At 36.6% G+C, this 17,003-nt stretch overlaps 6 protein-coding genes across 6 annotated transcripts; 2 read left to right on the forward strand and 4 right to left on the reverse strand.

Annotated features, from left to right (window-relative positions):
• Nucleotides 1-1,871: 1,871 nt before the first annotated feature.
• B0P05DRAFT_590052 (uncharacterized protein) lies at nt 1,872-2,549 on the reverse strand (the record flags this gene model as incomplete). The annotated part of the gene is made up of 3 exons (XM_051582778.1): nt 1,872-2,059; nt 2,123-2,226; nt 2,329-2,549. The coding sequence occupies 3 exons, from the start codon at nt 2,547-2,549 to the stop codon at nt 1,872-1,874; spliced, it is 513 nt and encodes a 170-aa protein (XP_051431918.1).
• Nucleotides 2,550-3,087: 538 nt separating this feature from the next.
• Nucleotides 3,088-5,164, forward strand: B0P05DRAFT_554576 (MBOAT, membrane-bound O-acyltransferase family-domain-containing protein). The gene is made up of 6 exons (XM_051579690.1): nt 3,088-3,226; nt 3,278-3,352; nt 3,412-3,479; nt 3,531-4,151; nt 4,198-4,722; nt 4,770-5,164. Exons 1-6 carry the CDS (start codon nt 3,115-3,117, stop codon nt 5,025-5,027), a joined length of 1,659 nt encoding a protein of 552 aa, XP_051431919.1. The 5' UTR covers nt 3,088-3,114; the 3' UTR covers nt 5,028-5,164.
• Nucleotides 5,165-5,795: 631 nt separating this feature from the next.
• B0P05DRAFT_554580 (peptidyl-prolyl cis-trans isomerase) lies at nt 5,796-6,727 on the reverse strand. Its single transcript, XM_051579691.1, has 5 exons — nt 6,586-6,727; nt 6,486-6,524; nt 6,242-6,425; nt 6,032-6,197; nt 5,796-5,980 (listed from the first exon to the last, which is right to left on the reverse strand). The coding sequence occupies exons 1-5, from the start codon at nt 6,598-6,600 to the stop codon at nt 5,890-5,892; spliced, it is 495 nt and encodes a 164-aa protein (XP_051431920.1). The 5' UTR covers nt 6,601-6,727; the 3' UTR covers nt 5,796-5,889.
• A 284-nt stretch (nt 6,728-7,011) lies between these two features.
• On the reverse strand, nt 7,012-8,775 carry B0P05DRAFT_554581 (FtsJ-like methyltransferase-domain-containing protein). Its single transcript, XM_051579692.1, has 4 exons — nt 8,674-8,775; nt 8,104-8,627; nt 7,152-8,056; nt 7,012-7,106 (listed from the first exon to the last, which is right to left on the reverse strand). The coding sequence occupies exons 1-4, from the start codon at nt 8,690-8,692 to the stop codon at nt 7,025-7,027; spliced, it is 1,530 nt and encodes a 509-aa protein (XP_051431921.1). The 5' UTR covers nt 8,693-8,775; the 3' UTR covers nt 7,012-7,024.
• Nucleotides 8,776-11,466: 2,691 nt separating this feature from the next.
• B0P05DRAFT_448494 (NUDIX hydrolase domain-like protein) lies at nt 11,467-12,028 on the forward strand (the record flags this gene model as incomplete). The annotated part of the gene is made up of 2 exons (XM_051573850.1): nt 11,467-11,673; nt 11,732-12,028. Coding segments are annotated over 2 exons (504 nt in total), but the record flags the coding sequence as incomplete, so codon positions are not given.
• Nucleotides 12,029-12,070: 42 nt separating this feature from the next.
• Nucleotides 12,071-15,109, reverse strand: B0P05DRAFT_230685 (P-loop containing nucleoside triphosphate hydrolase protein). Its single transcript, XM_051573280.1, has 9 exons — nt 14,902-15,109; nt 14,771-14,848; nt 14,621-14,721; nt 13,731-14,576; nt 13,597-13,687; nt 13,207-13,550; nt 12,619-13,162; nt 12,551-12,572; nt 12,071-12,508 (listed from the first exon to the last, which is right to left on the reverse strand). The coding sequence occupies exons 2-9, from the start codon at nt 14,844-14,846 to the stop codon at nt 12,262-12,264; spliced, it is 2,271 nt and encodes a 756-aa protein (XP_051431923.1). The 5' UTR covers nt 14,847-14,848; nt 14,902-15,109; the 3' UTR covers nt 12,071-12,261.
• Nucleotides 15,110-17,003: the final 1,894 nt, after the last annotated feature.

The raw sequence follows: 17,003 nt of genomic DNA on the forward strand, positions 1-17,003 counted from the left end.
TCATAAGCAATAAACCAATTTAATTATTTTCAACCAAAGTTAAGGAAGGAGTAAATGAATACGCATCAACGATAGAAAATTTAATGAGTAAAGCATCCTGGTTTTAATTAAGACAAGAGAAACGATTCAAATCACAACAATAAAAACGTTTTTTATTCAAAGAATGTTTTGAAAAAAGGAATCAGTTTATCTGCTTTTTTCTTCTACTAATTCATTAGTACAAAAAAGAAATATCAAAGAAAGTTCTTGTTTTAGGGGAGTTTAGTATTCTTCAAGACGATCAAAGGGCTGGATTATACAAGAAACCAGTTTGTGACACATTTGCTCAGATCATGGGAACAAAGCTTTATTGAAAATGCTATCCTCTGAAAGCCAGAAAAGTTCTTTTTTGATCCCAGAAGTGTCGAATGTTATAGTATGCCTTACTCGCCTATATTCTGTCCATTGAATGGTGCATAAACAAGTACCCACTTACGGGTCAAAATCTGCTGAAAAAAGTCTCTTTTCTTCTAATTATAGCGTACAATGAGCTTTAAATGCAGATTTGAAGGCAATACTCAAATTGAGTTGACCTTTTCGTCTTAGTAAGCTCGCTTTCTTTTTGTTGGAAGTATCTAGAGATGGTCTTACCTAATTTCGGTTGGATCAGACCTACGTCGGGTCGTTCCAAAAAAAATTCTGACCGAGTTTTGATTTTATCTTCACCCTCGTGCTCTTCCTGAGTCAAAACATAAATTTCACAAAACTGCAAAGCCAATGGTACCATTCAATTGCTGGGTTATTCTGATAGTCAGGTTGTCGAGCAATGGCACATCAAAGATTGGCTTGTTTAAGCTGTGTTTTTAGCATTTTTGCTCTAGGTGTCATATAGAACTTGTTATCAATGAACTTACGAAAGCCATCGCATGCTAACCAGAGTGCTAAAGAACATAAAAAAGTAGAAACATGGTTGATTTACAATGTAAATGTAGGGCTAAATGGACATAGGACATACAGGATGGCTACCAGGGGAGATTGAAAACCGATTCAACTCAACTCTTCTCCCGCCGCATCTGAAATCAAGCGTTTGCTGAGAACTGCATAAAAACGCAGCTATTGGGCTTTGGTGCAGTGACAAAAGCTGCAGATCTTTACTTTCCGAGTCTACCAAAATGTCAGAATTCTAGCAACTTTTCTGCCAAAACATTGAGAGAATAGGCAAAGACGTTTGGAAGGTTTTTTGCTCATATTTCGTCACGTTTGTAGTACAGTTAACAAACGAGTTCTACTATCAGAGACATTCTTCGTCTCTCAAAGTCCAAAAGATGCTCAGGATGTCGGAGAATGAAATAATTCTCTCGAGGGAATACCTATCGACAAAGGCAGTTTTTGGCCATTTTGGACATATCCTTATTTTCAGTCTACATCGACTGCAAAAGAGTCATGTATGTTATTAAGCAACTCCTAATGAGTTTTAGTGCATCTTTAAACAGGCTTAAAACTGCATTTATATGTTTAAGAAAACGAGCAAGTTTGACGCTCATGTTTGCATAATGTCGAGTAACACAATCTTTGTCCATAAACTTGAGGGTCTTTTCCAAACTATTTCGAGATATTCGTTAATGCTAGACTATCTGCTTATGTTACATCTAGGCTCTTTTTCTCTTGATTCATGTTAAATTTTTCAATTCAACAATTGCATTAATTTATTCGAGTTTATTCACTCGATACATTCGAACTTATGATATTTTTTTTTTCAAGGATCTAAACCTCTTTTTATGCTCTTTCTATTTGTATTGCACTGGGTACTTTTGCTTTTCGGAGTGGAATATGATAGATGCCTCATCCGTAACCCAGCTTGGACTGAATAAAGTTCGTTATACCTGGAATTCCTACCATCTACACAGAGCATCATCAGCTTCAGCTAGCTTGCACTGCAGTTGAACAGCTTTATCAATCTTTCCTTCTTCGTATAACCTCTGGATCTCAACACAAAGGTCAAGGAAAACATTTCCTGATTTAGCTATCAAACTAACAGCGCCAATAAACAATTTAGGCAGAAAGAATTTTGTTGAGACGTCTAACTATGCAGACTCTATACAGCATCGGTTTAATAATACATAGAGTATCCTTTTTCTTTTACCTTTGGGGTTGATTCTGTGAATTAAAGTAGTCATTTTACCAACATCTCCATCTGTATCTTTGATGCCGATTATGTTTTGATGCTTGGATAACTCAACAAGCACACTAGTGCTGATATCAATGCCTTGGAAAACATTAGAAAAATAGTAAATAACAATAGGTAAAAAAGACCCGCTTGCGTCTTTAAAATAGAATTCAAACAATTACACATCATCAATCATAGAGCGATAGTAAGAAGGAGACAAGGCCAAGGCAAAATTGGGACCAAATGCCGAAGCTTGTTTAGTAAAAGCAATGGTTGCTCTTGCACTTTGGACTAAAGATCCTGCAATTACCTTGAGATTCGTATGATACTTTTTCACTGAGTCAACATATTGTTTGATAACATGGCATCGTTCTTCCTCTGTCAAGTTAACAGCCTCGCCCATAGATCCAAGTACGACAATATCTGAGATACCAGAGTTGGAAAGAAACTTAATATGTAAATCAGATGCTTCAAAATCTATGTCCTCGTTTTCCTTGAGAAATGTAGGCGCAGGAAAAAAGATGCCACTTCCCAAGGAAGCCAAGAGAGTTGTTGCGAAAATAAAAACAGATAATGCTTTTTATACTGGTTACAAGTAAGAATATTCTTACATTAGTAAAATTTTATTCAATTAGGCTTTCTATACACTGCCTTTATGCCAGACATCAAATATTTAGCTTTTTCTATATCAGTCTTGAAAGTCTTGTTTGATTCTAAGGTTTGATAAGTGTATACTGCATCTCATTATGAGTTTAGACCATATATGCTCTTACTGTAGACAATTTAGTGATAGAAGTACACTGTTAAGGCCTTATGAGCACAATATAGTGTACGCTTCATATAAAATCTTGATACTAGACAATTTGACCTTGATCCAATAAAGAAAACAAAATTTCAAATTCAACTTGAAAATTAAGGTGCTACAAACTAATTAATAGACCTTTTTCTATTGTTAACTTATACTTGTTATGGTTCAAGACGAATCACCTTCATCAGCTTTAAAAGAAACACTTGCGAATAGTGATAAAAATGTTAACAAAACACTGTTAAAAGAAAAGCCCTCTCGGTGGAATACAAAAGGTACGCATAACAACACCTTTTGAATACAAAAAGGGACTTACTGTTTTACAGAGTTTTACTTTTATTATGCTTGCTTTTGTATTGTTGTGCCTTATATGCTCAAAGTGACATATAACCTCAGTAAAAGTGAGTTCTCGCTTAAAAAGATACGCGTCAAATGAAACACACACACTTATTTTCATTAGAAACACACCCAAATTATCCAGAATATGCAGATTTACTTTCAGAAGGATGGATTTTTGGACGTCAAGTGGTATGCGAAGCGGTTGAATATCATAAAAATATAGATTGACATTGTCAAAAGGATAATAGTGATGCTCAATATGGACAATTTCGAGATAATATACCCAAGCTTGTGCCGCTTGTTCTTGTACATCTTATGTTTAACAAGGCCAATCGAAGCTTTCATTGGATACAGTCCAATTTAAAGTTTTCGTTAATTACTTCAATGATTATCGTATTTCTGTTTCATGGCTCTAGTGCATTCAAGATCCTTTTTTTGATTTCTGCAAGTTTTAGCATTGGTCACTTTTTTAAAGGATCTAGCTTAAATCCAATCTTAACATGGTGCTTTAACTTGTTAGTGCTTTTTGTGAACGAATATTGTGATGGATATCGCTACAGTAACATGTTTGGAGCTTCATGGCAATGGCTGGATCAATGGGAAGGATTTCAGGCACGATGGCATATTTTGTTCAACTTTGCCATTTTGCGATTAATCTCGTTTAATATGGATTATTATTGGGCATGCAATAGCCAGCAATCTGTCGAGAACCACCAAGCACCACCCAAATCTGAAAAGGATCGCATTAGCTACCCCTTGATGAATAGTGATTATAGCTACTTCAACTTTTTGACGTACGTTCTCTATACACCTTTACTTTTATGTGGACCTATCATCACTTTTAATGATTTTATTTCTCAGGTAAGAAACTGCTTTTGTTAGCAAGGTTTGATTGAAGATGCCATAGTTCAAATTCCCTTCAAGAAACTTTACAAAGAACTATGTAGCAATCTATGCTGCTCGACTTGTAGCTGTCATCTTAGTCATGGAAGTTACTCTTCATTATCTCTATGTAGTTGCTATAAGCAAAAGAAAAGCATGGGCTGGTGATTCGCCACTAGAAATCAGTATGATTGGTTACTTCAACTTGGTGATTATCTGGATGAAGCTCTTGATTCCTTGGCGATTCTTCAGACTATGGTCATTGGCAGATGGTGTATGGGTTGATGAAAATATGGTTCGTTGCATGAGTAACAATTTTTCAGCCCAAAGGTTTTGGAAAAGTTGGCATCGCACATTCAATCGCTGGACGATTCGTTATATCTATATTCCTCTCGGTGGATCCAAGTACATAGCATACAATATGTGGATTGTGTTTACTTTTGTTGCTTTATGGCATGATATTGAACTCAAACTATTAGCCTGGGGCTGGTTGATTTGTTTGTTTTTGCTACCAGAGATAATTGTGTCCAGATTGTTTAGCGAGAAAAAGGTAAGATTTGGATAAAAAAAACCATGGATGCTCACTCGTATACTCAGTTTGGTGATAAGCCTTACTATCGCTTTGTCTGTGGACTCGGCGCCGTAGGCAATATTTTGATGATGATGATCGCTAACCTTGTTGGTTTTGCTGTTGGTGTTGATGGTATGAAAGAAATGCTGACAAAAGTGTTTGCTACTGCCAGTGGTCTTTCTTTTTTGCTCTCTGTCTCTATTTGTTTGTTTATTGCAGTCCAAATTATGTTCGAGATTCGTGAATCCGAAAAAAGAAGAGGTGACTCGAAATGGAAAATGTAATAAATAGTCTTGAGTACTTTTATTTTATCAAAGTCTTTATTAAATTGCTTGAATCTTCAATGATTACCTGTCAATATCTATAAATAGTTAAAGGCTTCTAGTAAATAAAAAAAAATTATACTCTGTTGTCAATAAGCATGTAAACTTAGTCAAGGCTTTTTAATTAGAGATGTTTGATGACTTGCAGCGTTGATTCATGGGTTGATGGAAACAAAAGCATTTATCATTGCATATCTGATCCTTGTTATACACTGGCTCGAAATAAAAACTAGCCCAGTTTTTTGTCATTCGGACTTAACAACAGAGGTATCATGATCCAAGAACCCTTTAATATGCCAAGATGATACTTAAACGCGCTCAGTTTTTTGTAGATGATTTGTTGAGATGTTTACCTTAAGTTAATCTGATTTAGTACTTGGTGGTACAGTATTTGGCATCAATGACAGTTTAGTATTGGCTGGTCATATTGTGTAGTAGTATGAATATAATGATTTGACAAGATAGTGGTATTCAACCACCTCCTCGTATCCGTGTAAGTGTTTTACATATACTGTTACAAATCCATCACCCTTCTATTCTCTGTTCTTTATTATAATCTAATATAAGTAACAATATAGATATTATTCATGTATCTCATGCTTTGCTTAATTATTTACGAAAAAAAACAACGCATAACAAACTACCATTCCAAGGTACTAATAGAGCAACAGAACACAACTGATTCATATACGCTAAACGAAATATGGACATAGCTTAAGACAAACATAATCAATATACACATTTTTTTTATTTGTACAAAAGAGTTAAGAGACATTAGCTATTGAGAGCAATACTCTTTCTTTTTTTTGTCTTCTTCCTTCATTTACAATTCACCACAGCTCTCGATAACAATCTTGGCCTTAGTGTTACCAGAGTTTGTGCCATAAGTTTCAACCTTCTTTACAACGTTCATACTACAAAGAAAGGAATTAGCATTTTTGCACGAATAAACTTTATCAACTTACCCTTCAACAACTTTGCCAAAGACAACATGCTTACCATCCAACCAAGGGCATGGAACAGTAGTGATAAAGAACTGCGAACCATTAGTGTTAGGACCAGCATTAGCCATAGACAACAAGCCTGGAACAGTATGCTTGATATTAAAATTTTCATCTTTGAACTTTTCACCTAAAAACTTGTCAGATGTGTTATATCAACAAAAGTAGTCTTACCATAAATAGATTTACCACCAGTGCCGTTTTGATTAGTGAAATCACCACCTTGGAGCATAAATTGAGGAATAACACGGTGGAAAGGACAACCCTTGTAGCCAAAACCAGGTTCACCAGTACAGAGAGCACGGAAGTTTTCAGCAGTCTTGGGTACTTGGTCCTTGAACAACTCAAAGACAATGCGCTACACAAAAGAAATTAAATATATCTTGTCTTCGCATGATTCTAGACATTTTATACTTACGCCAGCAGGTTGACCATCAATGGCAATGTCAAAATAAGTCTTTTGACAAAAAGTTAAATATCACTTTACTTTCTTCCTCTTCCATTTTTTATTTAATTACCTTAGGGTTAGTCATGTTAAATAAATATCAATAATGATTAGAGAAAAGAAAAAACGAAGCTAATTTATATTCGTAAGAAAAGAAGGGTAACCATCTTTTTTGGAGTATCGGAGTCGGCACCTCAATGCGACTATTATGCAACCCGTATTTCTTATTTGTGAAACTTACTCACTGTGCTAATAAACATTACCTCATTGGGTTCCCTCCTTCAAAAACATTTCAGCGCCAAACTTTATTTTATTAGTTTGCCATTCACAGCACTTGCTTCTCACACGTATACACATCTCATTTATGGGTAGTTTAAGAAATGTTTAAAAGTAAACAGAGCAAAGAGACGCGTTGAATGAAACGTATGCAAAACCCCTTTACAATAAATTATCTAAAACGCGTAAAATAGAAAACAAGGGTTCAGATTACAGATGAACAAGGCATTTCTTTATTAGTAATCTGAAAGTGGTAGTCTCCACTCATTAAGACAAGTTCGCTTTATTTGCTCTTGATCATACAAAGGCGCAGCATCCCTATGACATTAAGATTAGCCTGAATACCTCTAGAGCACTACTTACGGATTCTCAATAAAAAAGATCAATCGTTCAAGTGCTTCTGTTTGTTTCATAGCAAATTTCATATTGCGCATTTTGATGTAATCAATAAAGTCTTCGTCTTTTTCCAAGATGTCACGCGAAAAGAGTGAAGGACAAGTAGTATCTTTGTTCATATCCAACAGCGTTGAAACAAGTGCTGTTGGGTGATCATAAAGCAATCCTTTGCATACGACGTATCTTTCAGCATTCGCTGGTCGGCTGCTTAAGGGCTTAGTGATACAAATCTCATCAAACAATTGATACAACAACCAAACCAAGCTTGCTGTACATGTAGACAACATATCAAAAAACTTGCAGACAAAATGCCCACCCTTTTTCAATGTACACAGCATGGTAATAATTTCACATAACAGCAACTGTTGAACCAAAGTTTCTTGTTGTCCTTCATTCCCAGAGAAATCAAATCCACCATCAGCAACAGCCAAAAATACACCTTTTCCACCTGTTTCTTTCAGGACAGCTGATTCAAATGCTCTGATGTTCTCTTGTTTGTATAGATCACCAGTGCCATCTGGGCCATCTACAGTGGTCAAACTATGGCGTGGAATATCTTCTCTAAATTTCTCTGTATGCCAATTGACTTCTTCGTCTCCCTTCAGAGTGATACCAAATCCATGAGCGGAACTTCCCCAGCTATGAACTCTCCAAAGGAGATACTCAGAGAATCCACCTGGTCCACCACAAATATCAGCAAAAGTAAATTCATCTCTACTATTCTCTGTTACTGTCAGTCCAAATGTAGCATCTAAAGCAGCCATTTTAGTAGCTGCTCTATTCATAAAGATGCTGTCTCCTATTCTCTCAAAAGGGTTGCTTTTGGATCTAGCTCTTGATCGCTGCTCAGCAGAAACATGTCGAATTTTCTCCTAACGACACATTAAGATCAAGATGAAGCATAAAAATCTATTCTTACTCTTAGTTGATTCACCCTATCTACCAAACCTTTCGAGCTTAAGAATTCGTAGTCAATTTCAGAAGCATTTTTCTTTATAACCGAAACAAGGCTGTCAACTGAAAGTCTCTTTTCACACTTTAAGAAATCAGTACTTGTACGCATATCTAATGGTTTAGGCTTGACTGGTGCTGCTTGATTATAGGATAATGGGGGAGCTCTTTGTTGACTTGGTGGACGTTGTTCGGCGTGCTGAGGATAAGGTTGTCTTGAACGATCGTGATACATGTCTTGAGCTGGATAATTTGACGCGTTTTGACTCCCATATTGACTTCTGTATTGCTGATTTGTGGCATGATGCCTTTTATCTTGGCGAGCTTGATCATGATGCTCATAAGGAGAGTATCTATGATGAGCTTGACGTTGTAAAGAAGGATTGTACCGAGAGAGATCGTTATTACGCTGCTGTTGACGACGTTGATCTCTTAATGAAGGAGGTGGAATTCCAGATCGAACAAGCGTTGCGCGATAGTCGGGATCATTGTCTATTGCTTATATTAGAGTTCTGTAGCTTGTTCGTTAGTCAATTACCAGAATAAAGGTCGTCCATCGCGTTTAATCAATAGAGAGAGAAAAGTAGGATTGCTTTTTTACTCTTCAAAAATATGATTCATTTAGCCTCCGCTTCATCTTATTTGGGTTTTTGTGGATAGAAGACCTGACCATCATCATTTAGAACTTCCTACAAATAACAAAGGTGTCTGATGAGGCAATCATTATCATATTTATGGGATGAATGCATATATTTCCTTGAATTTGAGCCAGATACAAGGAAATACATATTTAATCATGAGCTTCTCCAAAACCATATCGCAGAAGGCAGGTAGCAGTACGCATGCCCCTTTTTTTTTAGTCTACATAATAGTACGTAATACATCTTTTATGCAAAAATACCTGTTAAGCCGGTAATAAATTTATAGCACTTTATCGTTACAGTTCTTCAAGTTACATTTGTGAACAGTTATCACTTTTAGATAGACATCCAATACATTACACTTACAAATAATTGGATAGAACTAAAAAACCTCTTTCTTTTCTGTGCTGTTCTCTATATCATGAAGTCCCAAAGAACATAACGAAAAAAAAATAACTTGGCCAAGCATAAATAAATTTCATTTTACAAGGTCATAATTACAGGCTGAAAACTTTCAAAACATGTACAGCTGAGTTAGTGATATATGGAGATAACTAGGGGCTTTCTCAAGATTATACGTCAATAGATTTATTCAGACATAAAAGTGATATTTTACCTTCTAAGCTAAATGTATCTTTACCAGAAAAAGTGAGTAATCAAATTAGGGCTATCGATATATACTTCTTTGTATCATATTCAATACGTACGCTAAAGGTCACCGCGTAATAAAAGTAAATTTCCTTCAGTTCGACGTTTATCATGAACATACATTTTTTTCTTTAATGTAAAGTATCAAGTGCCTCTTTAACAAAGCATTTGTTTGCGAACTAACAATTTGGTATTTCACAGGCAATTCGTGTGCAGAGACTCCCAGAAAATAGACAAATCTTTGCCTTTTTCTACATTATAAATGCATGATAAAGCCTATTTATGCACATTCAAACTATCCCAGATACTTACAAACCGTGTTTACTAACATCCACGGTACCTTTGGAGTTGATTTGGACAAAAAAAAAGCGACTTGTACAAAAATGGCCAAAATGGCCAAAATAACCTTTCGACCAAAGGATACTACTCATGGAAATATTCTACCTGACAACTCTTTGAGCTTTTTTTGAGGCTATAAGATGAAAAATGCAGCTGTCGACATGTTTAAGTACTCAAAATGAGCGCTAAAAGTCACAGTCTCTGATAGTAAAACTCGTTTGCTAACTGTACTACAAACGTGACGAAATATGAGCAAAAAGCCTTCCAAACGTTTTTGCCTATTCTCTCAATGTTTTGGCAGAAAAGTTGCTAGAATTCTGACATTTCGGTAGACTCGGAAAGTAAAGATCTGCAGCTTTTGTCACTGCACCAAAGCCCAATAGCTGCGTTTTTATGCAGTTCTCAGCAAACGCTTGATTTCAGATGCGGCGGGAGAAGAGTTGAGTTGAATCGGTTTTCAATCTCCCCTGGTAGCCATCCTGTATGTCCTATGTCCATTTAGCCCTACATTTACATTGTAAATCAACCATGTTTCTACTTTTTTATGTTCTTTAGCACTCTGGTTAGCATGCGATGGCTTTCGTAAGTTCATTGATAACAAGTTCTATATGACACCTAGAGCAAAAATGCTAAAAACACAGCTTAAACAAGCCAATCTTTGATGTGCCATTGCTCGACAACCTGACTATCAGAATAACCCAGCAATTGAATGGTACCATTGGCTTTGCAGTTTTGTGAAATTTATGTTTTGACTCAGGAAGAGCACGAGGGTGAAGATAAAATCAAAACTCGGTCAGAATTTTTTTTGGAACGACCCGACGTAGGTCTGATCCAACCGAAATTAGGTAAGACCATCTCTAGATACTTCCAACAAAAAGAAAGCGAGCTTACTAAGACGAAAAGGTCAACTCAATTTGAGTATTGCCTTCAAATCTGCATTTAAAGCTCATTGTACGCTATAATTAGAAGAAAAGAGACTTTTTTCAGCAGATTTTGACCCGTAAGTGGGTACTTGTTTATGCACCATTCAATGGACAGAATATAGGCGAGTAAGGCATACTATAACATTCGACACTTTTGAGGTTAAAGAGAGTAGATTCAGACATGATAAGCAAACTCCATTCTTTTTTACGAAAATCAAGGTAATTAATGGCATTAAATGTAGAAGAGTGATTTTGTTTAAAATGTGCTATATGAAGGTCTTATTTGGGCTAGTTGTTGATGATCAAACACCGAATGATAACGGCGGTCGCTTAACTTTTTTTTTCTTGGCATTGCCCTTGTAAGAATGTCTGACATTGCCTGAAACTCCAAGAAAAAAAAAAGGTAATTTAAAAGACTTTCATTGGCCAAGAGACAAGACTCTACCAGTCAAAAAGAAAGTATACGGCTCTTCAACGGGTATTATGTTCTTCCGTTACACTCTTTGAAGATCCATTGCCGATCGACAACCTGTTCTATTTACGTCAGGAGATCTCCAACATTAATACATTGCCTTATTATTGGCAATGTATCTCTAGAAGTCTTGGAATTATTCTGAGTTTGTCGATAGAAAGGATATGATATGCATTGTTTCTTCAGTTGACAGCCAGCGAATAACCTTTTTTGGGCATATGACGACAAAAATCAACTCCACTGAATCAAATACAAATGGACATTGAAAAAAAAACAATTTTCTTCTTCTTTAACTAGTTTATATTATGACCGAAAGAGTACTCCATACACCTCCTCCTGAAGAACTATCAAGTCATACTCATATTGAATATGCAAAAAAGGCTCGACATGGCCATGGTAAAGATGTCACTGACACTCATAACATCAGACAAGTAGCAGGTTGTTTGCCTATTGATCCACTTTCTAAGCGAGTTGTCCTGATTTCTTCTAGCAAAAACCCTGATAACTGGGTCATCGTAAGTTTGATTTCTTCGCTTCCCAATTTTAGTAACCTGTATTATTTTTTTTTGTTAGCCAAAGGGCGGTTGGGAAGTAGACGAGACACAAGAGCATGCTGCACTCCGAGAGACTTGGGAAGAAGGAGGCATTAAGGGCCGTATTGTTCGACATCTCGGCGTGTTTGTTGAGCGTAATAAAAAGAAGATCAAGGCTCATCACTGGATCTATGAAATGGAGATTGATGAGATTGCTAAAAAATATCCTGAACGCAAAAAAAGAGATCGTAGATGGTTTACTTATGATGAAGCCTTAATAGCCACACAAAACAACCGTTACATTCAAGAAGCTATTCGTTTATCTAGTATCAACCCCGACTATCAAGACACACCTAGATCATCTTTTGAAAAAGAAGGAAACACTGGTTTGCCCCAAATTGATACATCCCAACTCAAGGTTTCAAAGACAGACTCTAACGGTGAAAGATCAAAAGAAGCCTTTCAAGCATTACAAGAATTGATGGAGAATGCCTCTATTTCTTGATCTTGATACCAATTTCATTGCTTTGTAAATAAACACATTCTATTATAAACTATTTACAATACGGTTTATCGTTTCTCTTTAACTAGATATTTAAGGAAAACAAAAGACATGGTTAGAGTGGCAAGTACAAACCATATTAATCGAATGACATCTGCCCAAAAGGCTTGTCCATTAAAGCCAAATCTAGCTAATATGATAGGACCAGGTATCTGAATATCGGCAATTGATTTGTCTCTCAAGGTAATGTCTTTAAGTTCATTTACAATAAGGGCTTCGAAACCATAGTTAAAGAAGCTTAAATGTTGAAGCCAGCTAGACAGAGATCAATACATACACTCTGCATGGTGCACTTACCTTAACATGGATGGGATATGATCTAAGCAAGAACAGTCAGCATTCTTCTGCTAGTTTGTCTCCCTTACCTTTGTTCAACAAAAATCCACCGAATAGCATAGAGAACAAAATCACCAAGTTGGCCAACAGATTGGCTACAGACACACTCGTGAACGCAGTAGCAAAGCATAAACATAGACCTGCTGCTGCTAAGTTGAACAAGACAAGGACCAACAAGAACTTGCCAAAGATCACAAAAGATGTATTTAATCCAATCATATAATAACTGACAGAACCCATTACTAGAGGAGGCACTACACGCAAGGGTATGATATCAAACAATACTTTGGCGACAAAATAAGCACCAGGACTATAGTACCCATTCTCTCTTTCACGCATAAATAAGATACGCTCTTTGTTAAACATGTCTAATGCACTTGTGGCAGCAAAACCAAGCAAGGCACACATAAAAAACAAGACACCCAATCGATTCTGGACACCTGAAAGATCAACATCCACCTGCCAAAAGAGACAGCCAAGCAAGACAGCCAGCACAATAGAGAACGCAAAGTGTGCAAAAAACAAGAATGGGTTTCGATATAGATTGATAAATGTACGTGATGAAAGTAATGACTTGTACTTGTTAATACTGCTTGTTCAAAGTAGTGTATACTTACAAGTTCATGATAGAATTGATACATGGAAAAACTAGATGGTTCTGCTGGTATATCTACCCATACAGCATAATTTGTTTCTTGATCTGGTTCAATACGATCTTTGATTGTCTTGTAGAGATCTGAAGAGTGAAATGAATCTAACAAATAGTGCATATGATTGGATTCGTTCAGCAGACTGAATTCGCCAAACCCTTCGAGTTGCTCTTGATGATCTTGAGGTAGCTCAAAAGATGGTTGGGTCTCTTCTGAAGACTCAATAACCATTTCGATTTGACTATGGCTTGATGGCAAAGGTGTGGTAGGTCTAGTGACTATTTCTTCTGGACATTTCATTGTCAAATCAACTAATAGATGACATTGATTACTTGCTCACAAAAAAAATAGACTTACTTAGATAGTCAGCAACATTATAGTCTGTTGGAATAGGGAAACCAAGCCCTTTGAAGTAAGCTGAACATGATTTTGTAGGGCCAAAATAAACCTAAATACATTAATCAAAAATCTATTGAGTGCCTTGTGTTTACCAATTGACCATTAGCAAGCAGCATAAGCGAGTCAAACATTTTGAAAATGTTGGATCTAGGTTGATGAATAGTAACTATGATAGTTCTTTTACCATCTTTTGCCAGTTTCTTTAAGCATTCCATTACCACACCTGCGTTATAAGCGTCCAGTCCACTTGTGGGTTCATCTAGGAACAACAGGCTTGGGCTTGTGACTAATTCTTTACCAATACTAACACGACGTTTTTCGCCACCGCTAATGCCCCTTTGTCCAGGCATGCCAATCAAGCTATCCGCAATTTTAGAGATACCCAATTCTTGTATCACATCTTCCACGCGCTTCTTTTTGGCTTGAAGTGGCATACTGCGCGGTAGTTGCATCAAAGCAGCATAGGTCAATGTTTCACGCACTGTCAATGTACCCATTAAACTATCATCCTGATCTACAAATCCAGTCATGCGTTTGAATTGCTTTTTGGTGGGTGATTTTCCATTGATCAAAATAGTACCACTACTGATACCTCGCTTGTGCTTTCGAGATAAGATATCTAGCAAGCTGGATTTACCTGCACCTGAGGGCCCCATTACAGCCAACATGTGTCCTGGATCTACAAAGCCATTGATATTGGACAAGATAGATTTTCCATTCACAGTATAGCTGATGTCAGCAAATGTTAAAGTTACTTCTGTTGTGTTTGTATAGCTGAGTGTATCTTCCTCTTCGTCTTCTTCAGTCAGCTCAATACGAGTACCAAACATTCTCTTTTGTTGCAAGGCTGTAAACCGAGTGATAGCATACAATAGAATACAAGCAATAAAAATAGCGCCAATAATCATCATTTCTGTATAACTCGAAAATTGTCTTTCCTATGAGTCTGTAAGCTTCATTATTTATCAAATTATAACATTACAATAGGCCCAACATCCAGGAAGTCTTGTTCATTTGCACATTCGCCCACATCACACGCAAGCTGAATGTTATCGGGAAAAACGCTTACAAGAGTAGAGTATTCTGGGTGGAAAATGAGATCATGTGTAACTCAAACAAAGGTTACACTTACCATTGTACCAGCAATCTCCCCCGTTTTTACAGAACCATTCTGAAGGTCCCTTTACGTTCTTCACTAGTTCAGACATGTCTTGTACAGTTGAGTTTAAGAGAAGAGAGCCATATTCCATGCAACATACCTACTTCTTTACCACACATAAAAGCATCTTTCATACACCCACAGTTTGCCTTCGCACACTTGCCCTGCACATCATTGTTCTCGGATGCTAATTAATAAATAACTGACCCACTCATTATTTCTAAGAATTTACTTGTCTGTGTACACTCGCTTAATTCACAATAAAACTGTTCTTCGTCATCTTTCCAAAATTGAAATACGCATTCATTCTTTTCCCATTCACACGATAAAGATACGTATGTATTATCGATCCATGGTATGTCTATAAAACATAAGCAAACTTTTGTATCGTATCAGCATTTACTTGTAGCAGTGCACCAAGCATGCATTGATTTCAATCCAATAGCTGTCTTTATACATGTGGCATTTTCTCCTTTGAAGGGCTTACAAGCACTATTTTGCTGGCATACATTACAATTAATGCCTCCCCATCTAAATCATAAGTATACAATCTCTTAAACTAAACTTACCCTGAATCACAGGCACATGTTTCACCTTGCTTTTTCAATGGTCTATTTTCTTCATAAAGTGATCCACAAAGAGGTTGCCCACAGTTCAAATCGCCTAAATAATAAATTCAGTTGAAATTAAACAAATAGCACGGTATTTACCCCAGCCAACAGGACAAACGCAAGCACCACTCAAGTCGCAACGACCACCGTTAACACAAGAATCAACAGGTAGTTGACAATTGAAACAAACGGGACACTCGGGACACTCTTGTCGTTTCCCTAATCGGTGTGAGAATATGCTTTTATTTTTCATAAAGAGAAACAAGAAAAAATAAATTAAGTAATTCCGCTGTTCGTCTTTTTGAGCCTCCTCATTTAATCATGCCGGATAGGGTTTAGCCGAATGATCATCCTTAGTGACTTATCACTTTCTATCATATTTCGAATAGATTCATTACTTTCATGAAAGGTTCCTGGCGTTTACGAGTTTTTTTTTTGAAAGTCTTCAATTGCTTTAGTTCATTTCAAACTGTCTCTCCCTTTTGAAAAACATAAAACTTTAAAATTCTGTGTATAATAATGAGGCATTGAACAGCTAACCTTTTTCCTTTTATGGTCCTCCCAAAAGAGTGCATTTTCGTCTCTCCAGACCCCCATTCACTTATGAAGATGCTCTAGTGCTACTGTTAATTTAGATGGCATCTCCCTGAACTTGAGGAAACAGCTTGAAAAAGGCCTAAATTTTGTCTGGCGTGATTAAATAAAGAGTTTACAAATTCTGTGTACACCAAACGGAAAAATTATTCGCGCATTTTCAGCGCACTTTTAAAAAAAAAAAAATCTCGCAGAGAAAAAAGAAAATTTAGCATAGTATTTGAAAAAAGTTTAGCATATCAAATAGAAAAAAATGATGTACCTTTCTAGCCTTCTCTTCTACATTTTTAAACCAATATGACATTGAAGGAAATGAAGTTATTGAATTCGAAATGGAAGTTGACAATGAGATGTATCCAGTTGAAAGCGTAACAGACTACGACAGATACACAGACGAGAACACAGATTCCGTTACATTGGATGATATGCCTGACGTATTGACAGAAAAGTTTGGCAAACTCGATATCAGTAAAAGCGGGTTTAACAAATTTGTTAAGACCAAGTGTAAGATTACCTTCAAGCAGGCTCGTTTACAAGCATTCGAGAGAAACAGCCCTGAAAAGATCGAAGAGCGTTATCAGTGGGTAAAAAGATGGATGGAAACTGATATGGATTTCACTAGCAACTGTGTATTCATTGACGAAGCTGCTTTCTATATCAATCTCAGGCGAAATTTCTCTTGGTCTAAAGAAGGCAGGCGTGCAACTGTGAAAGTGCCAAAAACAAGAGCAAAAACCACTACCATTTTGAGTGCCATTTCTCCTTTTGGTGCTGTAAATATCAATATACGAAGACCAAAAGCATTACTTTCATCAAAGAAGAGAAAAGCAGCAGGAGGTTCGAATGCAAAAGCGACCAGCAACAATGGTACTGTTACTGGACATTACTTCAATTTCATTAGTAGTGTCTTTGATGTTATGGATCGTCATGAGGAATTTCATGGCCATTATTTGATTATGGACAATGCTCCTATTCATAAGCATCAAGACATTCAAAATCTT

Source organism: Gilbertella persicaria (assembly GCF_025201335.1).
Source record: "Gilbertella persicaria strain CBS 190.32 chromosome Unknown B0P05scaffold_40, whole genome shotgun sequence".
NCBI lineage: Eukaryota > Fungi > Mucoromycota > Mucoromycetes > Mucorales > Choanephoraceae > Gilbertella > Gilbertella persicaria.